At 37.5% G+C, this 25929-nt stretch overlaps 5 protein-coding genes across 6 annotated transcripts in view; 3 read left to right on the forward strand and 2 right to left on the reverse strand.

Moving 5' to 3' along the window:
* The window catches only part of pigl (phosphatidylinositol glycan anchor biosynthesis, class L), a gene marked incomplete at its 5' end in the record, with an annotated part of 25626 nt that extends 21984 nt beyond the window's left edge, over window positions 1-3642 (forward strand). Inside the window, 2 exon segments of the mRNA XM_081365547.1 lie at window positions 1369-1502; window positions 2671-3642. Coding sequence (XP_081221673.1) covers window positions 1369-1502; window positions 2671-2799 — 263 coding nt within the window. The 3' untranslated portion in view covers window positions 2800-3642.
* cenpv (centromere protein V) lies at window positions 3459-7873 on the reverse strand. Its single transcript, XM_081365548.1, has 5 exons — window positions 7596-7873; window positions 7252-7350; window positions 4815-4884; window positions 4607-4721; window positions 3459-4412 (listed from the first exon to the last, which is right to left on the reverse strand). Exons 1-5 carry the CDS (start codon window positions 7619-7621, stop codon window positions 4276-4278), a joined length of 447 nt encoding a protein of 148 aa, XP_081221674.1. The 5' UTR covers window positions 7622-7873; the 3' UTR covers window positions 3459-4275.
* A 2260-nt stretch (window positions 7874-10133) lies between these two features.
* On the forward strand, window positions 10134-15403 carry LOC308690833 (polyubiquitin-C). The gene is made up of 2 exons (XM_081365549.1): window positions 10134-10394; window positions 12040-15403. The coding sequence occupies exon 2, from the start codon at window positions 12040-12042 to the stop codon at window positions 14329-14331; it is 2292 nt and encodes a 763-aa protein (XP_081221675.1). The 5' UTR covers window positions 10134-10394; the 3' UTR covers window positions 14332-15403.
* Window positions 15404-16273: 870 nt separating this feature from the next.
* On the forward strand, window positions 16274-24103 carry p2rx5 (purinergic receptor P2X, ligand-gated ion channel, 5). Of its 2 annotated transcripts, XM_081365551.1 has the most exons (12): window positions 16274-17139; window positions 17875-18025; window positions 19361-19432; window positions 19575-19650; window positions 19854-19938; window positions 20076-20156; window positions 21291-21432; window positions 22183-22322; window positions 22441-22534; window positions 22633-22698; window positions 22798-22883; window positions 23005-24103. In XM_081365551.1, exons 1-12 carry the CDS (start codon window positions 17006-17008, stop codon window positions 23285-23287), a joined length of 1410 nt encoding a protein of 469 aa, XP_081221677.1. In that variant the 5' UTR covers window positions 16274-17005; the 3' UTR covers window positions 23288-24103. The 2 variants fall into 2 exon arrangements, with proteins under 2 accessions (XP_081221677.1, XP_081221678.1); XM_081365552.1 differs by lacking the exon at window positions 19361-19432 and having other exon boundaries at window positions 16739-17139.
* A 717-nt stretch (window positions 24104-24820) lies between these two features.
* emc6 (ER membrane protein complex subunit 6) lies at window positions 24821-25854 on the reverse strand. The gene is made up of 2 exons (XM_081365553.1): window positions 25715-25854; window positions 24821-25621 (listed from the first exon to the last, which is right to left on the reverse strand). The coding sequence occupies exon 2, from the start codon at window positions 25599-25601 to the stop codon at window positions 25269-25271; it is 333 nt and encodes a 110-aa protein (XP_081221679.1). The 5' UTR covers window positions 25602-25621; window positions 25715-25854; the 3' UTR covers window positions 24821-25268.
* Between the last annotated feature and the right edge of the window lie 75 nt (window positions 25855-25929).

Genomic DNA, 25929 nt, shown 5'->3' on the forward strand with positions numbered 1-25929 from the left:
TTTCCAGCATACTTACATAAACAGTTTCCCAGGCGCACCACTGAGCTAGACCAACCCTTTCTTACACCCAAGCGGAGAAATTACTGAGATCATTGTTCTGTTGTGTCTACATTGTGTCAGAAAGCACAGAACAATCGGGAGAAAAGACATCTGATTGATTAGTGCAAAATTGGTGCAAATGAAATGGTCAGTCCACGACTCAGACCACTAGGGGTGGATATGCTGTCACATGAAGATGTCTTCTGGTTTCAGTAGGCTAGTGATTCAAATATTTTCAAAGGGTTACATATCAGTGGCCATATGATTTTTTTATTTTTTATTTTTTTTATAAACTGACAAATGTGCTTTATTATATTTAACTTAAATTTCTCAGTGTATGTCCACTCATACTTGAGGACAGGTCAGTCCTGTTAATCCAGTGTTTCCCATCTGTTTCTGGATAAATCGTATTTTACGTCACAGATCCTCAGTGAACCTCTAGGCCCCAGTGTTTCTTTAATCAGACAGATCTTCTTTCTGATAACCCTGTCATTAACTCTCAGTACTAGGAGGTTTATCTGTGACCGCATCAAGAAGCTTGTTCATGCCCTTTATGCACTACCATTCAAAAGTTTAGGGTATGTAAGATTTTTTTAATTATCTTATGTTCAAAGGGTTATTTGATCAAAATGCAGTAAGACTGTAAGAGTAATTTTAAATAGCTGTGTTCTTTTTTTATACATTTTAAAATGTCATTTATTCCTGTGATGGCAAATCTGAATTTTCAGCAACATTACTCCAGTCTTCGGTGTCACATGATCATTCAGAAATCATTCTAATATGCTGATTTGCTGCTTAAGAAACATATCTTATTATTATCAATGTTTAAACAGTCGTGCTGCTTTAAAAAAAAAGTTCAAAAGAGCAGCAGTTTTAGAAATAGAAATGTGTAACATTTAAATCTTTTGTAACATCTTTTGTAACATTTAAATCATCCATTTAATGGATCCTTTGTAAATAAATGTATTAATTTCTTCATAAAACAAGATTTTACTGACCTCAAACTTTTGAACAGTATTGTATATAGGGGAGTCCTTTATAAATATATATTTTTTTTTTAAAGAAACAAACTGGTGCAGGTTTTTTTCTGTTATGGATACACCTCTTTTTTCACTACAGTATATGTATTCAGTTGTATTTGATAAAAAATAATCAGCAGCATGTAGACAACACCATTGAAACAGCTTATTGTGACGACAATCTCTATGAAATGATTGATTAAATCCTCTTCCTATAATAATAATCAACTGTAAAAGCTTTAGAAAAGTCCAAAAGTTGTGGAAACCCAGTACTAAGCTCAACTTTTTTTTAATCCATCTGTTCCTACAGGTTGTCAGATCTTCTCTCTTCACTCCATCAGCATCCTCAGAAAGTATCTATCAGTCTTAGAGCTGCCGGTCAGCTGGCTCCTCCCCTCTGATTTCTGCTGTCTCATTGGACAGGAGGAGTATAAACGTGCCAAGGTGTGTCACGAGTCAGTGTTTAAACAAAAAGCTTAAGCTCTGATTAGACCCGATGAAACGTTACGAGTGTCTCACGTGTTTCTCAGCTTCTACAGTACAGCTGTCGTCAGATGTACAGTGCTTAGCATAAGTGAACACACCCATGCTAAAGCTGACTAAAAAGAGGAATAAAAAAATCATCTTTTGAAAATTGATCTTAATGTCTTAATTAAAAAGATGAGGAAAACTCAGAAAAATGAGGAAAATTTTCTTTGGGAATGAATAATGTATCGTAAATCAGTAAATGTTCTTCCTTAAAAAATAGGGTGCATAAGTCGTCAGGACACCCCTATGTTAAATTCCCATTATTTTTAAAGGCCAGTTATTTCATTATTTCATGGATCCAGGATACTATGCATCCTGATAAAGTTCCCTTGGCCTTTGGAATTAAAATAGCCCCACATCATCACATAGCCTTCACCATACCTAGAGATTGGCATGGGGTTCCTTCCATAAGATCATCTCTCAGTGCAAATCAAACCAGCTATTAGGCTAACTGAAATAAAACCATGCCAATCTCTAGGTATGGTGAAGGCTATGTGATGATGGTTTCCTGGTGTCCTGTTACATTGGTGTCCTGACTTATGCATCCTGTATTTTAAGGAAGAACATTATTTACGATACATTATTCATTCACATTGAAAACGGGTGTCCTTAAAGGTTGGAGTTTTCCTCATTTTCTTAATTAAGACATTAAGATACATTTTCAAAAGATGATTTTTATTCCTCTTTTTAGTCAACTTTAGCATGGGTGTGTTCACTTAAGCTAAGCACTGCATTCCTAGACTGAATAGCAGACTATGAATACAGAACATTCATAGCTGTAAAAAGCTCCTTGTTGCTGATTAACACATTAGTACTTTGAACCTTTACTGTAAGCATTAACTAAGCCTGCCGAGAGGTCTCTGAATGACGCAGTTTCTCTGTCTGAACTGCCTCTACCAGTCTGGCTCCTTACAGTAGCATGTTAAGGCCTCGTGTGTCAGTTTGTGATCTTTGGTCAGGTCATCTACCTGATTTATTATAAGGGCTATAAAAAAAAAAAAAATCAGTACACAGTAACCCAACAAATTTAAGTAATTGCTCTGTGTTGCTGTCTGTTCACTTCTCTCTCCTCTTCGTTCCTCAGAAAGCCATGCTCTGTCATCGCTCTCAGCTGCTGTGGTTCCGCCGGCTCTACATACTGTTCTCACGCTACATGTTCATAAACACGTTCCAGGCCATCGTTGTGGAAACAAAGAATGTGAAAATTTATTAGATTGGATTGTCTTGGACACTGTTCCTGTCCATGTAGGACTAAAGTTATGCACTGCATTTTTTAGGTAAAGGTTAACTTCATGTTTCTTATTTCTTTAAATAACCCCATTCCAAATATGCTGTCATTAAAATACTATATAGTGACAGCATATTTAAAAAGGTTCAGCGAACATATTCAGCCTGCAGACACTGATGGAGAAATGCTGGTATAATGGACCTATACACACTGTACCCCAAACCAGCCAATATTCTGAAAGCCAGTTTTCTGGGAAGGTTTTGCCTAGATAAGCACTTTAATAGAGTAGCTGAATCCAAAGAACAGATTGTGCCTTTGTGTGTGCAGGGAATGGAGAAAACTAAATTTGATTCTGTATATTGTTTACATTTGCGTTTACTGCGTTTATTTGACTTAAGTTAAAGCACTGTTCCAAACGGATCAACAAGTACTGTACCAAATTTTGTGATTCAGTATGGTTTCAAAACTGGCATGTATTTCTGAATTCTTTCCGAGCAAATCTTTAATTCTAGGAAGTTTATGATGTTCTCTGTTTTGACTTGAGTTATGAATATATATACATATAACAATGTGGAGTAATGCAATAACTGTTTCAAATAAATTTGATAAAGAGAGAAAAAACACCATGAACTTTTTTTCTTTTTGAAAAGAAATGGTTTTAGTGGTTTTCCTTATACATGACATAACATCTTCAATACAAAGTTAGAAGACAATACAAATTTCAATCCTCATTTGATGTCCTAAATATCTATTAGAGTATGATTTCCATTTTACGAGTATGATTTCCATTCCATTTACCATAATTGTTTTCCTGTTGATGCATTTCTTAATAAAAAAAAATACCAAAGAGATCATCCCTTCATCGTCATAAAATCCCTAGAAATTAGCTCTAGGATATAGGGGGAGGTCTAGACCGTATGTAATTTAATATTTCATATTATACAATATTTTTGGTCCATTTTTTTTTTCAGAAGAGAAATATTTTTGTAAATTTGTGTCTGTTAAGGTGAATTTTGTCAACAATTACACTGATAAAAATGTCTTAAGAAGCAGGAGAGTACAATCTAAGGTTACGTTTACACGACAACAATATATTATTAACAGATTTTTTCCCCCCTGTAGTTTCATGTACAGACGACAACGTTGTCAAAACGATGATGACTAAAAACGCTGTATTATGCTTGCCAGGCCAGTAGTTGATGTTATTTTGTTGTTTGAGACTGAACACAATACGCATGACACCAAAGTTTCAAAAACTTCCACTTTGAAACCCGTTTCAAAAGTTTGCGTCTTCAGGCCCCCAAAGCGCCATTGTCATGTAAATGAACTGCCAAAGCGCATACATTTTTTTTTTTTCCATTTTTAGTTGAAAATAGTGTTGTGTAAACAGCATCTTAAATCATCTGGCTGAAGCTGCAGTCTGAAAGTCAAACTATTCAAAAGGCCATAGGAAACCGTCAATTATGTGTCCGTTGTTGGTTTTGACATACTTCTAATAGTATGATGCTTCTGCATACTTTCCTCCCAGTTTTGCCCACAGAAATCCTCCACAGTCACACTTCTCACTGTTCCAGTGTCCAAACAATGAGGTGCCACACCTGTAAAGTCATGGCAAAATACATGTGAAAACACACCCAAATAAGAGAAAACTTTTTCTTCATATCAAAAAGGAAATGCTCCATAGTTCAAAACAAAAAAAGGTAAAGTGCGGTTTGTCTATAAAATGCGGTAAAAATTGTCTGTAAAAAATAAAAAAACATCCCAATAATGGTCCGCCTTGTATTAAACTCACCAAATCCATCAGGGTTGGAACGTGGAGTGTAGAAACTCTGGACACCACACGTTTTGCAGAATGTGTGCTTGGCCATGTGTGTGTTAAATGTGTACGTGGTCATGTTGTCTGATCCCTATGAAACATAATTATATAATTAATTATAACATTATAACCTTATATGCATTCTGCTCAAAAAGATCATGTGTACATGCTTCAAAACACATACCTGCAGCAAGGTGAACTGGGATTTTGGTACAATGAAGTGACGATTCTGTTTCTTTGTGCAAATACTGCAACTGAGACACAACAGCAATCAAAACCATCAGGAGGTGGGTTACCTCATGAAAAGTCTCTCTCATGTGAATACAATGACTAACAATGAAAAGCATCTGAATTAACGAAAGGGTGCGATGACGATGTAACACAAAGTATCCCCAGCTAGAAAAATGCATGTGGCCCTTTCACATATTTGTCAGACCATAAACAAACCCAACGCTAGTACAACTGAAACTATACTGAGCAAATACAGATGGCAGAGCATTATTACTACATAAAAAAGAAAACTGCCTAGGCAATCTGAAAACTCGACTCATCGATATCCATGAAATAAAGACATTTTAGACAACCATAGTAACAATAACAACATAAATACATCTTAGATACACAATTTCAGCAGTTTTACCATGAATACAGACAAGTTACCATGATGCCCGTAAGCTGTGGCATAGGTTTAGATACAGTAGTTTGATCAAATACACATGGGTTTGTTTCTTTATTTCAAAAATGTCTTTGTTTCTACAGTTTGTTCAAGTATACATTGGTTTCCTCAAGTACATATGAGTTTAGATACATCAGTTGGCTCAAGTATTGGTTTGATCAAGTATACATGTGATTGTTCAAGCATACATTGGTTTCTTCAACTATATATTGTTTTAGATACATTGGCACAAGTATATATTGGTTTGATCAAGTATACATTGGTTTAGATACATTGGTTTGATGATGTATACATCAGTTTGATCAAGTATACATTGGTTTAATCAAGTATAATGGTTTATTGGTTTGATCAAGTATACATGGGTTTGTTCAAGCATACATTAGCTTTGTCAACAATGTATTGGTTTAGATGCATGGGTTTGTTCAAGTATATGATGTTTTATTAACAAAGTTTGGGAGGAACACGTTCAAATGATCTATTCAATCAGCACCAGAGAAGGCCTATATATATATACATAGACTCAACTATGTTCCTCAACAGTTTTCTGCATCCCTCCACCACCCGACTCCTCACTCTCGGCTGGTTATCCCAGCCAGGGATATGTGGGTTGTACTCTGGGTTCGGGTCAAATTCTGAGGTTGGAGCCCTCCCCTCGGACAGCACGCCAAATACACATACACTTTACTCTAAGTACATATTGTGTTTTTCAAGTATACATTGGTTTCATCAAGCATGCACTGGTTTAGATACATTGGTTTGATGAAGTATACACTGGTTTAATCAAGTATTGGTTTGTTCAAGTATATATTGCTTTGACCATTTATACATGGGTATACACAAGTATATTTTTAAGTAGGCTATACGTTGGTTTCTTTAAGTTTACATTGTTTTAGATACAATGGTTTGTTCATACATCCATTTGTCAAAATATGTTTTGTTTGTTCAAATATGTATTGGTAAAGATTAGTTTGCTGGCGAGTTGATGGGGTTGTCACAATTGTTTTTGAGATGTCAAATTATTCTCTTTAAATTATTCTAAAAGACAATGTATAAAGTGCACATGATATTCTAATATGAGTATTCTAATATAGTATTTCCTACAGAGTTTCTTAATTACTCGTGTTAAATTTGTGGAAGGATTTCATAGACTGAGTTAGTACATAGTAATAAATTAACAACACACTCACAGACATAAGTAGTAGTAGTGGTTTAATAAAAGCATTTTTGATCAGGCCTGTTGAATTTTCATTAGATTTAAAGCATACTGGGACAACGTCTTTGTAAATGTGACAGGAGCAAACCCATGTGTACTTGATCAAATCAATGTATCTAAAGTAAACATATGTGTGTGGTTAGTACCAATGTACTATAAACCAATACATTTGTCATTAAACCATTCATTCAACCAGTGAACCAACCCATATTCACACAATACATAGGCCTATGTATTATTCCTAGTAACCTATTAGTAGGCATAATATTTATTTAGGCCTAGTACTTCAAGTTGTGTTCCCACCCAGATTGGTTGAGCCCTGTTTACTGTCTGTGTACTGTTGTTGTCTCTTTGTACTGGACGCTTCTTCTATCACCACAACAAATTCCTTGTGTGTGCAAACATACTTGGCAATAAAGCTCTTTCTGATTCTGTAAACCCTCTCGGAAGGGATACAATTCCATAGATAAAATTGATTTCATAACGACATCGTCATATGTCATGTATTTTTTGTTCTACGTGAAATAGATTCTAGAATCTTTGTAAACAAAGACCTGACAGAACGAAGTCTTTTCAGTAAAAGACATCCCGATCGTGGAATGACCCAGATGACACTTCGCAAGGTATTCAACTGCTAAATGCATCGCGAATGACTATTCGGTTCAAAAAGCAATCCACGTGAGCACACGCTTAGATCATTGTACTGTGCTAATGGTTGAAGATGTTTCTTACTTGCAATTGAACACGTGTAAATCTGGAGCGCTCCACACCTCAAAACGCACCGCGCCGCAGTGACAACCCCCGGTGTGTTTCACAAGACCATCACGCTCCCTGTAACAACAGATCATTTACATCAGGAGACGACCTGTGCCTCATTGGCTCATGTATTTACTAATGTATGTAATCAACAGACTTCATTCGCGTTTTTAAGGGATTGTTGTTGTTGTTTTGTGGCCAGCAAGATAAACACCCGTGTATTTTATGTGTGCCAATGTTCTTTTTTTCCGATCACAGTTTTGTCCACGTCACTGTGAATGTCTGCATTACGCAGTGAAAGTGAAGGTTACATAGCCTACCTTTCGTCTTTAGTTATGCACGCCATTCGTTTAGCACCTTTAACTTATATGATATGGTAAAGGTGGAGTTGTTTGTCGTCTTCAACCTAACCGGTTTAAACTGTTACGGCATGCTCTCCTGTAGAACATTATATACTTGGTTGATAGCCATCGCCCTGCTTGCAAAACACACACGCACACACACACACACACACACACACACACGCACTGTTGACTTGACTGGCTGGGTCACATGCTTCAGCCAGCTCATTTGCCCTCGGCGTCATCTGGTTCCACCCGTTCAGCTGTTGCAAAACAAGCCCAGACAAAGTCCACGATAGTATCAGAACAGAAAGAAAAACTTGTTCTCTTCGAAGTAGACTGAATTGTAATGCATATAAACATATAAAGTATAACCTAATACAGATATCCAGTGTCACATTGGACAGTGTTGTTAAATAAAATATATAAATTCCAAATGAGCCTAAAAAATGTGTATTTTGACACAAAAGTAAGATGTGTTATATAAAACTTTAAATTGACTGTTTATATTGACAATGTGGTAAAACTTTTAAACAGGCAAGTTTGCCTATATAAATATTATATAATATTATAATTTCTTAACATCCTGAATAATGTCTGATGTTGATGACAGATTAAGTTACAGTTAGCTGTTAAATAGTTCAAGTGATATACGCACAAACACACTCTCCTGAAAGTTCAAGGTACACGTGATGTGGAACTTTCTGAACAAAAAATCTTTTGAGTTCAGTCTGGTGATGTGGCAGCTCGTGTGATGTGTTTCAGTGGGTCGGGCGATAGTAACCAGGAAATTTCTAGTGAATTTAAGAACATTTATGTTATGTATTTCCCGTAATTGTCTTAGAAACAATTTCCTTGTATGTTGTTCAATAGAAAATATAGCCTATCTTTGCTGTTAAAAAACAAAAAGCAAAATCACTACAAATTGCATTGTCACCTTAGGGGAGCAGTGGGCTTAAAGAATCTCTCATTTATAACATGAACATAAATGCTGACCAGCCTGTGATATTATTAGAGCACTTTCAAATGCCAAGTCTCGCGGGGCAGACAAGGCCATATTTATAAGGCTAAAAACAAACTGATGATTACGCTATATCTTAAGGACTACTATCTTGTCCTTGCCATCTAAAACCCTCAGATGGTGATTATTTTACCATGTACTTTGTTAATTTCAGTATATGATCAGGAGTGAAATAAGTTTAAATGTAACACCTTCATCACCAAGAAAACTGGCCCAGTTGGGCAATCTAGATAATCTGTTAGCAGCTGTTCAAGCTCATGGAAGAATTAACAAGGACCTGATTCCACAACGATACTAATCGACTATGGATGACCGTCCAGATAAACAAGGCTCAAAGAGCAGTTTCACAATACAATCTCTTTTTGAAGAGCAAGCTGATTAATGTTTACCTAAATTGGGTAACTATTTTGTGCTATTTATTTTAATCGCATGCCCACAGCACTGTGTTGATGAAAGAAACTAGCTGCTTACCAAGAGGTAACCAGAAACCTTAGAGCAAGCTTGGAGCTAGTTCTTCTGGTTTGTAGTGTTGTTCATGTATGGCAACACAAAGTCACATGGGAATAAACAGAAAGTTTCTTGTCCACCACATAGGCCTGGTTTCACAGACAGGGCTTAGGTTAAGATAGGATTAGGCCTTAGATCAATTAGGACATTTATAGCTTTTATAAACGTGCCTTAGAAAAAAAACATCATGAAACAAAACAATGGCACTGATCTATTTTAAGATTAAAACAGCTCAAACATGCATTTTAGTCTAAGCCTTGTCTGTGAAACCGGGCAATATGTGTACAGTATGGAATACAGAATTAAGCCCTGACAATTATTACAATTTAAGCATTACACCTTTCTTTAATACATTTTAAGAGGTTATACAAAAACTCAAACAAGGTAAAACTTCAACAAAATCCCATCATATTTTAATCTGCAATTCAGACCCAGCTTTGTCGCAGTGGTGAACAGCTGAGTTACTGTCTGTCTGCTCACCCAGAGAAAATGACCTACATTGCTGCAACAGATACTGCGGAGAGTCTGAGGCCAACATGTTTCAAAGCAATGCCATCACAAGTTGTGTTCTATATTAAGTGCACTCTTTGACATGCACAAGTCTCACAAAAGCCTCTGCTAAAACACAAATAATGTACTTCATGGAACAGTTATTTTGTAAAGAAACCATACCAAAGGATAACAGCCTGTCATTTCTGAAGGCCTATTATATTTATAAGTTTAAAAAAGTTCAAAGCATGCTGAACTGGTCCCAGGTTGTAGTTTTTGACACACTTATTAGCAAGACTGGTTTAAGATAATGTCAAGTATTCCAGATTATTATTTTTTTTCTATCACTGGATGACATAGCCTGCTCGTTCTTTGTCTGGTCCAGATTCCAATAGTCTGATTCACCAATAGCAAAGAGAACAAACAACCCAACCAGCCAATCACTGCCTCGGGTGCACCACCAGAATAGCCTAGCCCATTCTGGCATATTCTGGAGACTTCCTTTTTTGATACTGTATGATAATAATTATACACTTTAAATACGGATACAAAACATACCATTCCTAAATGTTTTTTTTAATCACAAATCTTTAGCGTAAAGCATATTTAAATGTTTTAACAAATAAAGGTTTTGAATGCGGAAGAATCAGGTCATGTGACGTACCGTAAACGTCACGCCCCTGGGTTTGTATAAATACAGTATCATTCGCATTCAACGGCAGTTTCCTAGCACAGAGAGGAGCAAATTCAAGTTATAAAAGGTAAGACTCAACATTTAGTTTGTTTTATAACATTCTTTAAGACTTAATGTTTCGTTTTTCTTGTGGTTATTGAATTGATACGGTCGTTTTCTGGATGTCTAAACGTATTAACCTGTATTATGTTATTCATAATGCGATCGTCTAAGTAACGTTAATGACTTGAACATCTTACGTTACCGAAATGGATGTTTTATTTAAATGTGAAGGTCGTGTATTTTGCTTTCGATTTGGTTAGTTTTGTCTTATGTATTTTTGCTGAATCATAGTATTCTTTGAACAAAGAACCCGGATGTTACTGTACAGCCGCCATGTTAGTGAAGAGGATGTTTGGTGTTGCGCAGTACAGTTTTTAAATAAAACAAAAATATCTTGTAGGTTTGCCCTCTTGCTAGTTTGTTTACTCAACACTTTTTGGAAATTCAATAAATAGGCTACTCAATATAACTTGTAACAATCTAAATTGTCTTAATAAAATTAAGACAATTTAGCACGTACTTCGTATGTATTTTGCCTTTCACGTTCTTTGAGGAAAATGGTTTCATAGAAAATTGATGCTATATAATGCATTTTCCCCCACTCGGTTTTTTTTTTTTTTTTTTTTTGGGAAGCAGTCCTTTGAAAGAGACAACCCACTGTAATAAAATGGATTTGGCTAAGGATACCATATTCCTATTTTGTCATTACTTTTTAATTAATACACTCTGATACACCATAGATGTAGGCCTATTGTAATTGTAACAAACTGTCATGTATGATGCAGCTGTACTGTGGCAGAAAAAAGTAATAAATAATAAAAAAATATATTATTTATTAAAAAAATAAATTAGCCCCACCCTAAATTCGTGCCATAGGTTGAGGTTGACAGAACTGCCTCCATCATTTTCTGATTGACTAACACCGATAACTTACTAGGGATTTTTTTTTTTTTGTTCTGCTGTCTTTCCTCATTCGACTGGTGTTTGGATTTCATGTGATTTCTCATTGTGGTGTTTTATATTATGATAACTTGGTTTCCTTAATTCATGTGATCAAAAGTAATTCCATTTTGTAAGATCATTTAGTAATATCATTTTCATCTAAGTAATTTCAAACTTCTCCAGGCAGACGACGACATTATGAGATCAAAATACAAAAAACTTGTTAAGCACGCTCCACAGCACCACCCAGTGCATTTAATTATATCTGTGAGCTTTAGTGCTTGGCATTTATCTTGGATTCACTACATTTACAGCCAGCAAATCAATGTAGTAAAATTAAAAGTTGCAAGTATTTTTGGAATGATAATTACAGATAGAATATTTGACTATTCGTGCATACCCCTAGAAATAACTCAAACATGTGCTTTTCTGTCCTCTGATAAGCATTGTTCTATGCTGCGTTTCCCAAAAGCATAAATGGTTTCATATTATAGGCTACAGTTGGTACAGTATTGATATAGCAATACACCCATCCCTAACAGATACTTGTTAGAGCATAGGTACATTTTATGTGTGGTGTTCCAAAAAATACTAGGCTATCTCTTTCTGAAGCTTTAAGCATTCATGGAAGAGCTCTGCCTTTATTTTGCTGTAACTGAATGTGTGCCAATATTTTTATATTGGTTTATGCATGGATGCTAATCTTATTTTTCTTAATTTGTTTACAGATGCAGATCTTTGTCAAGACCCTAACTGGTAAGACCATCACCCTTGAGGTCGAGCCAAGTGACACTATTGAGAATGTGAAGGCCAAAATCCAGGACAAAGAAGGCATTCCCCCTGACCAGCAGAGGTTGATCTTTGCTGGCAAACAGCTGGAAGATGGACGCACACTGTCCGACTATAACATTCAGAAAGAGTCCACCTTGCATCTGGTGCTGCGTCTCAGGGGAGGCATGCAGATCTTCGTCAAGACCTTGACAGGCAAGACCATCACCCTCGAGGTCGAACCAAGCGACACCATTGAGAATGTCAAGGCAAAGATCCAGGATAAAGAAGGCATTCCCCCTGACCAGCAGAGGCTGATCTTTGCTGGCAAACAGCTGGAAGATGGACGCACACTGTCCGACTACAACATCCAGAAAGAGTCCACCTTGCATCTGGTGCTGCGTCTCAGGGGAGGCATGCAGATCTTCGTCAAGACCTTGACAGGCAAGACCATCACCCTCGAGGTCGAACCAAGCGACACCATTGAGAATGTCAAGGCAAAGATCCAGGACAAAGAAGGCATTCCCCCTGACCAGCAGAGGTTGATCTTTGCTGGCAAACAGCTGGAAGATGGACGCACACTGTCCGACTACAACATTCAGAAAGAGTCCACCTTGCATCTGGTGCTGCGTCTCAGGGGAGGCATGCAGATCTTCGTCAAGACCTTGACAGGCAAGACCATCACCCTCGAGGTCGAACCAAGCGACACCATTGAGAATGTCAAGGCAAAGATCCAGGACAAAGAAGGCATTCCCCCTGACCAGCAGAGGTTGATCTTTGCTGGCAAACAGCTGGAAGATGGACGCACACTGTCCGACTACAACATTCAGAAAGAGTCCACCTTGCATCTGGTGCTGCGTCTCAGGGGAGGCATGCAGATCTTCGTCAAGACCTTGACAGGCAAGACCATCACCCTCGAGGTCGAACCAAGCGACACCATTGAGAATGTCAAGGCAAAGATCCAGGACAAAGAAGGCATTCCCCCTGACCAGCAGAGGTTGATCTTTGCTGGCAAACAGCTGGAAGATGGACGCACACTGTCCGACTACAACATTCAGAAAGAGTCCACCTTGCATCTGGTGCTGCGTCTCAGGGGAGGCATGCAGATCTTCGTCAAGACCTTGACAGGCAAGACCATCACCCTCGAGGTCGAACCAAGCGACACCATTGAGAATGTCAAGGCAAAGATCCAGGACAAAGAAGGCATTCCCCCTGACCAGCAGAGGTTGATCTTTGCTGGCAAACAGCTGGAAGATGGACGCACACTGTCCGACTACAACATTCAGAAAGAGTCCACCTTGCATCTGGTGCTGCGTCTCAGGGGAGGCATGCAGATCTTCGTCAAGACCTTGACAGGCAAGACCATCACCCTCGAGGTCGAACCAAGCGACACCATTGAGAATGTCAAGGCAAAGATCCAGGACAAAGAAGGCATTCCCCCTGACCAGCAGAGGTTGATCTTTGCTGGCAAACAGCTGGAAGATGGACGCACACTGTCCGACTACAACATTCAGAAAGAGTCCACCTTGCATCTGGTGCTGCGTCTCAGGGGAGGCATGCAGATCTTCGTCAAGACCTTGACAGGCAAGACCATCACCCTCGAGGTCGAACCAAGCGACACCATTGAGAATGTCAAGGCAAAGATCCAGGACAAAGAAGGCATTCCCCCTGACCAGCAGAGGTTGATCTTTGCTGGCAAACAGCTGGAAGATGGACGCACACTGTCCGACTACAACATTCAGAAAGAGTCCACCTTGCATCTGGTGCTGCGTCTCAGGGGAGGCATGCAGATCTTCGTCAAGACCTTGACAGGCAAGACCATCACCCTTGAGGTCGAACCAAGCGACACCATTGAGAATGTCAAGGCAAAGATCCAGGATAAAGAAGGCATTCCCCCTGACCAGCAGAGGCTGATCTTTGCTGGCAAACAGCTGGAAGATGGACGCACACTGTCCGACTACAACATCCAGAAAGAGTCCACCTTGCATCTGGTGCTGCGTCTCAGGGGAGGCATGCAGATCTTCGTCAAGACCTTGACAGGCAAGACCATCACCCTCGAGGTCGAGCCAAGCGACACCATTGAGAATGTCAAGGCAAAGATCCAGGACAAAGAAGGCATTCCCCCTGACCAGCAGAGGCTGATCTTTGCTGGCAAACAGCTGGAAGATGGACGCACACTGTCCGACTACAACATCCAGAAAGAGTCCACCTTGCATCTGGTGCTGCGTCTCAGAGGAGGTTCAGATATTTAAACTGACAGTCTCATGGATGGACATTTAATTATTTCAGTAGCCCCATGACCTCACCACTTTTCTCCTCTTCTCTTCATACTTTATCTGAATCATTACATGTATTAATGTTTTTCCACCTGTTTTTTTTATCTTCAAAATGACTAAATAAAAGCATTGAAATGAAAAATTGTGGATTTTGTGTTTGCATAACTAGTAATACAAGATCTGGTAAAAGTTAAAATGAGTGAAATGGGACTTATTTTCAAACAAATAAAAATAAAATGTTCAGGATAATGCAAAAGCAACACTGCAAGTAGTACTTGCATAATTAGACTTTGTTGGCATGTACAAATATAAATTTCTGAAGCACTAGCATTTCCATAGATAATGGATTGCAGTTGGGGTGGTGTTTCTTATTGTTCGCTTTTTTATTTTAAATGGTGGTGGTTGAGGAGATTTCCCCCTTCCATGTAAAGCACTTTGAGTACCTAGAAAGCGCTATATAAGTGTAACAAATTATTATTAAAGATTGTTTAATTTAAAAGCTGAATGGCAGATACCTAATTTGGTTATATTATACTCCATATTTGGTTGGTAAGAACCTGGGGTGAAAAACTAGTTCAGTATCACATGTGGTGGTCCTGTTCTAACAGCTGCTGCTATCAATTTCAAAAATGGTAAGATGGTGCCATCGAGTGTCTGTTAAAATAACCCAGCTGAAATTCTAACGTAACTTTAAACAAATCTTTATGAATTGCGTACCTTCTTTATTAGCCTATTATTTGTTGTTGGTCAGCAATTATTACTAACTGAAGTAACAAGTTTTTTTTTTTTTTTTAATGGAAACATGCTCATGGAAGACCAGTCAATTAATTTTAATTGGGCTTTCCTGGTGAACGTAAAAAAAAGAAAAAGAAAAAAAAAACTTTAGTCATGGAAATTACTATGATGTTTTTCTAGCATTGCCTGCTTGCTAGTTAGCTAGCGCGACTTCGCCAGCTGGTTTTTGTTTTTCTTGTTCACACACACTCACACAAGCACACATTTTTGTTGTCTGTCATTGTTTAATAAAAAAATAAATATTTTAAAACCATCATTTGTCAGCCATGCTTAATTGATGTCTCGATAGCTGTAACATAAGTTACAAGTGTTTTGTTAGTTAATTGCTTAAGTTACTTGGATTGAGTTACAGCTACCCTTACTCTTAGCTTACTCTGTACACTAACCCAGAGCCATAGAGAAAAATCTGCACTCAGCACTTACCTAGACCCAAACATAAAAGCGTAAATTCGTTTTTAATCTGTTACATATCTAGTTTTGATAATATGTGTATGGCTTAATCTTAAAATTATATTATTAGTCTTAACATGATCATGTTTCACGTTGTGGTCCTGGGGGTGGCCACTTTCATCAGAAGAAGTGAGCTAGCTTCTAAGCGAATTCTTAACGGACCGCCACGGCAGACCTCTTTGCGTGATCACGAAGGTAGGCTAATGGCTGAATCGGAATTTACAAGCAAAATCACGGGAATCAATAGCCTAATACAGGTTTATATTGTTTAGGCTTTATTCCTATGATACAGCCATATTCATAATACAGCCTATCAACTGCATCCAGGTGGATTATGCAGATATAGTAATGACTTGATAACATACAGCCCAGTTGTGCTAAAATAAATATCACGAGACGTCCATCATCAGATGAATGATATGGAAAAGTTAAGTTAGAGCCGCTAAAAATATAGCCTAAAACTTAAGTAATATACAGTATTTCGTTGTCACCATGCCTCTCCAAATGCAAAACTGACATTAACAAAATGCAATAACAGCTGAAAAAGTACTTGGGTGTGTGTTTTATTTTATATTTACCGTTCAATAATGCAATCGCTGCTGTCAGTCCCATAGAAGAACATGACAGCCAGCGTATGTTTTGGAACTATTGGGGCTTACATGAACCACGTGACAGCCATAGCGGCGACATCAAAGAGTGTCGCAGTCGCAACTCTTACTCTCTATGGCTCTGATTAGGCCTATATACAATTATTTCTAAAAATAAATCCTTGCCTATAGTAACAACACCTAAGGGTCATGGAAATGAAGGCACGTCCAAACGCGGCATCCTTAAACAGCAGATAAATGAAAAAACAGCATCACTTTACAATAAGTTTAAATTCCATAACATTACTTAATGAGGTATTATGAATTTATTCACTGCATTTATTAATCTAGGTCAATTTATAATTCATTATTAATTCATTTTTCATTCATATTCCTTAATTTTCATGTTAATTTACAACTTAAAATGTAATAGTAGCCTATAAATTAAATTAACACAATGAATATAAACCTAGATTAATATGCTGTAAAAGTATTTATTACATGATACCGGTATATTAACTAATGTAAACAAATTGGACCTCTTAAGTGTTGCCACCATGGAAAGGCTATCCGCTGAGTAAGCATAGCAGAAAGCTCATTGGAGACGTTACTTTTGTTTCGTCCTTAAAAACCTCGTCCTTATTTACAGCTTGCATCAGTTAAATTCATTGACAGGAATGTTGACAAAAATATAAGAACAAAAGGAGAAAACAATAATCAAAAAGTTTAGACGAAATGTTTTAGGGGGAAGAACTGGCTACAGTCGTCAGCGCAGAGCAGTTGACAGCTGCTTCGGGGCCATCAATGACACAGGAACCATGGCTCAGAGCTGGGGTAACTTTTTCTTCTCTCTACTCGATTACAAGACTGAGAAATTTGTCATCGCTAAAAACAAAAAGATCGGAGTTCTGTTCAGACTCTTTCAGCTGGCGGTGGTCGGATATCTGATCGGGTAGGTGTCTTGTGCTTCTCTAAATCTAGACGTTGCTGTGAGCAAGGGGCTCGGTCAGTTTTTTGAAGATTTAATCTTCAAAAGTAAATGTTTTAAAAGGTCGTTACGTGTTTGTTTATGCTCACATTGGTCACTGTATGTTAATTTAATCAAACCGAATATAAGCCGACAGTTAACGCACCACGTCTCGGATGTTATTTATATCAAGTAGCCTGTAGTATAAGACTGAAACCATTGCACTGTCTCTGCACGTTTTGCATGAAGTGAAAAAGATTTCTGTTTTGATTTAGATTCGTAATCACCATTTTCAGTCCATGGATTTATTAGAACCAGACAATAGTTTCTTCACTTCTGCTTCCCAATTCACGTGCCTCACGGGCTTCATACACCATTGAACTGATGCAAAAGGTGCTGAATGTTAGATGACCTGGATCACATGTGCTGTGGCCAAATGCTACACACAAAAGCACCAGCCCGCTTAACACCATTTAAAGCTGCTTAATTCTTGTCCTTTACAAGAAAATAACTATTATAAAACTTATAAAACTCCTATAAAAGGAATGCGGTTATTATGTCCTTCATGGTGTCTTGGCCATACATGTGACTTATAGCACTACTCTATGTATCACACAAACTCTAAATAACCATTAAAATGTCTTTTTATATTTCTTACAATGTAAATTGTAGTTATACTTGCTGTTGTTTATTTTCTTTTATTGGTGTGTCCTCTTAAAGGTGGGTTTTTATTTGGAAGAAAGGATATCAGGAGACTGAGGAAGCCATCCAGAGTTCTGTGATCACCAAACTCAAGGGTGTAGATTTCACCAACAGCTCTCAGTTTGGTCTGCAGCTATGGGGTGCAGAGGACTATGTCATCCCTCCCCAAGTAATTACACTTCTCACCTGTATATTTGCTTTGAAAGAAATGTATAGTACCTATTTGTAAACCATATGTATCTGTTAATAGCCTGGTTAAAATCAGACCCTTCTCAGTTGAAATTGAGTATAGGGTCTGGGGAAGCTATGTAGCCTATACAAATTACTTCCAAAGGGGCGTCACCAACTGACGTAGCTCACTTTCATCTGGGCGCAGTTGTATAGTCTTAAAACCAATCAGATCGATGGAGGGGATGACGTATGCTTCGAGTGTTGTTCTTTGCTCCGGTTTTAACGAAAACGGTAAGTTTAAATCGCTCAAAACAGACGCGATAATTGATTCGTTTATATACTGTCTATGATTCAAACGAGTGATGTTTCACGGCGGCAACCGGCGTCACATGTTGACGCTAAAGGGTGCCCTTTGCGTCGGATATTAAAGAAATTTCAAAAGCGTCAGTATTATGACGCCCTAGGATGAGAATGCGTTGCATGTAAATCCCTCCCCAAACGTTTCTGATTGGTGCCGCGATTTCAGCGGCACAGTAATGAGTTTGAATGGGCTCTTCTCCAGACTATTGCCTGAAGAGAGAATTAAAATTCGCCGGAAGTAGTCTGGGTTTTCCCAGGCTACTCTGTTAATAGACTTTCTCAAAAACGATCTCCATTTTATCTGTTAGATTATGGAGATAACTATAGATAATGACATGACATACATATTGTTTGCTAAGAATTTAAACAATAAACATTCATTGTGTTTATAATGTTACATAATGGAAAATCTATTTTCATATGTCCTCTAAATGAGTAGCCTTTTTTTTTTTGGTCAAAATTGTGTTTAAATTCATGCAGAACAGTTGAATCCTACAGCTGAGAGACTGATAGAGGGGTATTTATTGATCTATTTAGTCTTTAATATTTTTCACCATTTGTATTAAAGTTTAGAATTAATCAAACCAAAGCCTTCTATTCCAATTCAGTCCCCTAATGCTTTTGCAAAACTGTGTTTGCAGAAAAGTGTTATGCCTTCATTATGTTCATTAATGTCATTGAAGCTTTGAAGACAAAAGATGCTGTGTAAGATGAGCTGGATCAAATATGCCACATGCAGCTTTTGGGGAGTCTAGTTTTTATTTAAAGCTTTAGCCTTGGAAGCTCATTCCCTTGGGCTTTATGATGCAAAAAAAAAATCTCCTTTTATGAGATAAAGAATTGATTTACTAAAGGCTTAAATTGTGAAGCTTGTTGATTCAGAGTTGAAGAGTTGAAGTGAGAGTATCACATTCCATTAATTTGCTGTTGAAAATGTTTTATGTAAGAATATGTCATCAATTATTCTTAACAGGGGGACAGGGTCTTTTTTATTGTGACAAATTACCTAGTGACACCAAACCAAAGACTGGGTTTCTGCTCTGAGGTAAGAGACAGGTTGTTTTTTAGTTTTATTAGTTTTAATTAGAGAGCTGTATTCATATAGAAGTTAGAGGATTTTTTGATATCTGTACATTTTAAAACCACTGAGTTTGTTGTATGTGTTCACTTCATTCTACTTATTTCAGAGCCCTAAAGTGCCAGATGGTCTTTGTAATAATAACAGTGAATGTGTGGAAGGGGAAACTGTTATAGCAGGCCATGGTAAGCACAAAACCTGCATGAAATACCAAGCCTTTTGTTCCCTTATGACTATACTCCTGAATTTACATAAAAGGAAGACCTTTGTGAAAGTGCAAGATTCTTGTTCAGAAAAAAAGGATGTTGCATTGTTTTATACTATGACCCACTAGTATGTTTAAAATTCCGAGCCTTAAAGGGACTACACTTTACTGTTGTTTATTCAGGAGTGAAGACAGGCCGCTGTCTAAACGACACAGGAACCTGTGAGATTCAAGGATGGTGCCCTGTTGAGCATGGCCGCACACCAACGTAAGAGAACAGTGCTTTGTACCAGTTGCAGTTTTTGCAATATTATTCCCTTTTCATGCCTGTATGAAACTTTAAAAATTTTTTTTAAATAAAAACATATAAGTGTCGTACCTGTAATGTGCCAAATGTTGCAACAGGGAGCCCATGCTGGCAAAGGCAGAAAACTTCACAGTCTTTGTAAAGAACTTCATCAAGTTTCCAAAATTTGCCTTCTCCAAGTAAGTGAAGCCTAGATCCATCGTGTCAGTGTTTATTTTTGTATTAAAGCCAATAGAATCAATTTTCTCACTTTTCGGAAACTAAATTAGTATGCTCAGACAGAAATGCCACTAATTGCAAAAGCATTTAGTAATCTAACAAGTTATTGGAACTTGTAATGCACTCATAGTTTTATGCTCATGTGTGCATGCCACATATGCTGTTGACAGAACTGAACTAACATCCAATAGTCTTTTTTAAAGCTTTTCAACTAGGTTTTCTACAGATTCATGTTTTGCATGTTATTTCCTTTGCAAAGCACCATCAGAATTTTAGGCTGAGCAACAATAACATGCATAAAATCCCCCCAAACAGGATACTGTTGCTAAAGCATTTCTCGTAAAATATGTAGATTAAATCTAGCAATTCTAGCTTGTGAGGTATGGACACCAGCTGAGTAACATGAACCTAGTATCATAACCTCATAAACCTATTTGTTTGGACTGTTTTCATGCTGCAGTTGAACAGGATTGATTCTCTGTCAGCACAGGATGTTCTGTTGTCATTTCAAACTCATGCTGAATAAGAAAGTTCATGGTTCACTCAGTGTAGGATCATTTCTGTGGCTCAAAAGTAAAGTGTCATCTGGCAAGCAGTTATTTAAAGAGCCCATGCAATCCTGAACACATGAACTAATCCAAACTGAGCACTACGGTATTGCAGTTCCGCCTTGTTTTTTTTCTTTTTACCAGAAATAGAGTAATTCCTCACTGAGTCGTTACAAAAGCCACATACTAAAAAACAGAGAAAAGCAGCAAAACCAAATGCTTCATAAAAAGTTTGTAGCTGTGTGAAAGAGTAGACCTGCTTGCACACAGTAAAGTGTTATGTTTGGATACTGATGGCACAGCACGACACAGCACAAGCTGCTCTGAATGTCTGAGGCTTACTCATCTCTATTTATACCAACACAGCGTATGGTGCATACACTGAGACTTACTGTCTTGATATCCTGTGCTCAGCCCATTTCAGTGACAGGCTGACAGTTGTTCATCTGTCCTTACATATGATCTCATGATGCTGCATGATCTTCACAATGTCATCATATATATTAAATAATGTTTCGCCCCTTTTTCCTTTTCTCTCTTCTCAAGATCGAACGTCCTGCCTACCACCAACAGCACATACCTCAAGTCATGCAGATATGACAAGGACCATCATCCCTATTGTCCCATCTTTCTTGTGGGAGATGTGATTAACTGGACTGGATACAATTTCCAGAACTTGGCAACAAAGGCAAGTGCTTCAAACGACATGACAAGTTAAAACAAGCAAGTCTTCAACATTGTAAACACATGGTTGATGTTCAAGCAGCAGTTCAGTGTATAAGCAAATAGAGATCATAGCCATGTCCACATTGAGACTAGCTTCTTTTTTAGTGTATGATTTTGGAATTTTTGTAAAAGCTACTCGTACCAATAATATCAAGAGGTTGATCCAGGCACCCCAAAAAGTATTTGGACTCTTAAGCCACATTTAAATATGTTTGAACACCTTCTCCCGGTTTCACAGACAAGGCTTCAGCCTAGTCTCGGACTAAAAAGCATGTTTGAGCTGTTTTAACTGAAAGCAAATTGCACTGATATATCTTAAGATATATCAGTGCCATTGTTTTGTATGGCCTAATCCTGGCTTTATCTAAGCCCTGTCTGTGAAACCAGGCCCTTGTGTGTCTGCTATATAATTCAAATATAACAAAATATGTCAAGGAAAACAGTGACCTGTGATAGTGTTAGAAGCATCATTTAGAATGGGTTGAAATTATAACATGCCATCATTTTCCAGCAAAAGTGTCATCTGGCACTTTATGGATTAAGCGTATTTAATTTTTATATGCAAAATAAATAAAATAAAACTTTGACTGGAGCAGTTAACTCCCCAAACTGCAAAATAATAACATGATGCACCATATTTGGCACAAAGTGTAATTTTAATAAGATGATAATGTTATTATTATGTTGTCTTTTCTTTCATATACACACACAGGGTGGTTCAATTGCAGTAGGAATCGAGTGGAATTGTGATTTGGATAAAGATGAATCTCAGTGTAACCCTGAATATAGCTTCACACGCTTGGATTCCTCTGACAAGTCACAGTCCTCAGTCACCTCTGGTTACAACTTTAGGTATAGCTCTGATTTATTGATTTTGCGAAGTTTTCTATACCTTTACTTTTCTTTCAAAGCATTTTGATGGTGAGTACTGTATCATTACACTGGCTGACATGTTTCTCTCATTTTCAAGATTTGCTCGATACTACAGTGATGCAGCAGGTCAAACCTATCGGAATCTATTTAAAGTGTATGGCATTCGCATTGATATATTAGTGAATGGAAAGGTAAGAGATAATCAAAATGATTACAGATTCCTGTTGTTGAGGTCATGGTGAAATAGTAAAAATATGGTATTTACTTTGCCAGCTTATTTGTTTTCTAGGCTGGGAAATTCAGTATCATTCCTACAGTGATCAATATTGGCTCTGGACTTGCTTTAATGGGTGCTGTGAGTATATAAGCCAGTTCCCGACAGTGTCACTAATGGTTGATATATAAAAGATGTTTCTCAGACTCTTGTGTGATCGGTGCTCATCTCATTCCACAGGGGGTTTTTGTCTGTGACATGATTCTGCTCTACATGATGAGCAAAAGCTCCTTCTACAGAGAGACAAAATTCGAGGCAATCACAAAGTAAGATTATACTCGTGATTTCATATAATGTACTAATGTGTCGTGCTTTTTAAACAGTTTAACTGCAGTGGATTTGTTATTATTTACATATGGTTACCATTCATACTATTTGCACCTCTAGAAAACAATCTGGAAAGCACAGAGAGAGAAAGCATGTAAGACACCACGGTCATCGTCGACAAGATGGGCGACACAAGAGGGAGGAGAAACAGGAAATAGAGATGCAGCCATTGACATCAGTGTCATCTCAGCCCAATAACAACCCAGAGAAACAGATCCAGCCCACAAGCTCAGTGCTCAAAACCCACAGTCCCGAGAGAAAGCCACAGGCTACAGTGTCATTCAGGACAGAAAAACAGACCATTTCTCCTGTTTCAACTTTGAGAACACCACGCAACCAGTAGAGGATTTTTTCTGACGCTGAATCCCATTGGATTTACTGTGGATGTATGAAGGGAGTTGTTATAACGGGTCTGTGCTCTGTCATACCAAAGATGAATAGTGGCAGTGTTGTTTATGCTCTCCTACACTCTTAAAATGGTTCTAAACAGTACCAAATTTGGGTTCTTCAGACAGAACAGAGCTGGTCACAATTACATGTTCTGCTAAACTAAAAAGAGAAAAAGACAAGATTGGTAGGAAAACAGTTACAAATTAAGTTAAAATGTATAGACATTTTAAGAAAGAAATCATTTACCTGTTGAGAGTATGTTGACAGTCTATGTAATTGAATGGCTGAGCTCCAGAAAACCAGTAATGAGGAGGCTTTGACAGTTACAGATTTGAAAAACAAAAAGGCGGGAATAAAGAACCCTAAACTCTTAACACAAAGAACCATTTTAGCAAGGTGTTCTTCATGACGATACAGTTCTAAATAGAACTGTTACTGCGTGTAAAGAACCATCTTTGTTAGAGTGTAGTGTTTTAAATGCCAATGGATGTTTTTGTTACAAAACTGTCAAACCAAAGTTGAATAAACAGTACAATATTTGAAGAACATTGCTTAGGTCACTGGGTTACTTTCATTTTGAATAAATGTCAAAACAGTACTATCTCAAAAAATGTATTTAAAAAAAAGATCTGAACTACTGTTCTTTTTGTTACTAAATGAATAGTTGTATTCACCAAAGATTCATTAAACTGATCAAAAGTGACAGTAAATACATTTATAATGTTACAGAAGATTCTATTTTAAATAAATACTTTTTGAAGGAACCCTGAAAAAAACTGCATCACGTTTTCACAAAAATATTAAGCACAACTGTTTTCAACATTGATAATTAGAAATGTTTCTTGAACAGCAAATCTTATAGAATGATTTCTGAAGGATCATGTGACACTGAGAATTCAGCTTTTCCATCACAGAAATACATTTTTAAATATATTAAAATAGAAGTATTTTAATATAATTCACAATATATTTTTTTGTACTGTATTTTAGATCAAATACATGTATGCTTGGTGAGCATGAGAGACTTCTTTTTAAAAACACAAATTAATCTTATCAATCCCAACCTTTTGCATGGTAGTGTGAATATCTGGATGCTTGCAATAATGTATACATTGTCTACATATGGATTATACTACTACTGCGATTGGCACAAAAAGTTTTTTAAAAGTGGAGTTTAGGCACTGAGGACACCCAGAAATATGATTGCACCTATTCATTCTGAATAAACAAACGGTTTTTTTTTCTCTCTCAAAAATGACAAAATATTTCATTCAAACTACACTACAGTAATTTAAGAATTACAATAATTAAAAAAATAAAAATACCCAGAACAAAAAAACTGTACACTGCTAGTCATAATTGGCACACTATCCACACACAGGCTACACAATATTTAATGTTTCAGTGATAAAGAACAAATAATAAAACATATTAAATGCTTGTTCATATTTATAATGCACTTCAAGTAACCACACCATTTAATCCATGAGGTTAATGATTTAATTTTCTCAAAACATTTGAAATAAAAGTAGGTGATTTATACAGTTTAAAGTTGGTATTGTGTTTTTACATAGTTCTGATTGATGCCTGGAGTTCACAGAGTTTTGCACATCATATATAGAAAGCAAGCTGAAAACAAATTAGTCTCCCTGTTGGACAACACTAGATCCAAACCCAACCCTGCCCTGAAACAAGTGTTAGGAAAATATTGAATTACAAGAGGAAAGAAAGACAACACACAATTTTTAAATATCTAAAGTTCAGTGCAATTAGTACTGGGGATTTTTTTTTTTTTTTAATTTGAATGGCTAAACGTAAGTATGGTCACGGACAAGATCTGTGGTACATCAATCAGCACTCTCTACCCTGAGAGACAGCATCTCTATCATGTTACTGTTCTACATCTACACGGCTGCTGCACTGTCCGAGTCCCTTTAGTACACATGCACCATTCCGTAGAGGAAAGTCCAGAACAACACGTAAGTAAAGAGGCCGCCCACGAGGCCTCCTGTAAAAAGCAGACGTCGAGATTTGAAGCACTTGTTCCATCGTCGACCGGCTTTGAGAATCAGGAGCAAAGACAGCAGGAAAGAGGCAAGGAAATAAAAGACGAAGCCGTAAAGTCCAGTTAGCCCGAGGATGCCCGCTGTCGCCCCGGACAGAGCAGACACGGACGTGCGGCAGTAGTCGAGCACCGCGTTGTTTCCTCTGACGGCCACCTCACTGATGAACTGCGGTCCCTCGCGTTTGGCTGCTACTGTGGCCATGCTGTGATGCTAAAAACACGCTGAGAGGAGACAGGAGAAAAGCGAAAGACAGATGACCACATAAAGCCGACTGAGAGATCATACATTCACGTGAAATCCCCTCCTCCACTTACCGTTAGGGTCAAGATATTGATAAACACAAACGAAGCGTCAGCCTCCGTGATTCAAGAAAGCATAATTTACATTAAACACTCAAACCTCATAAGATATTTGTTTAAGCCTATATTTTAACTAGGACTGTATTCAAAAAATGGCTTGGTAAATTCTGGATAAAACAGAGCGTGTGTCATTCTCGGTCAGCCATTTTCTCGCTAAGCACCATGGGACT

This window comes from Scardinius erythrophthalmus (genome assembly GCF_964197995.2).
Source record: "Scardinius erythrophthalmus genome assembly, chromosome: 5".
NCBI classification, from domain to species: domain Eukaryota; kingdom Metazoa; phylum Chordata; class Actinopteri; order Cypriniformes; family Leuciscidae; genus Scardinius; species Scardinius erythrophthalmus.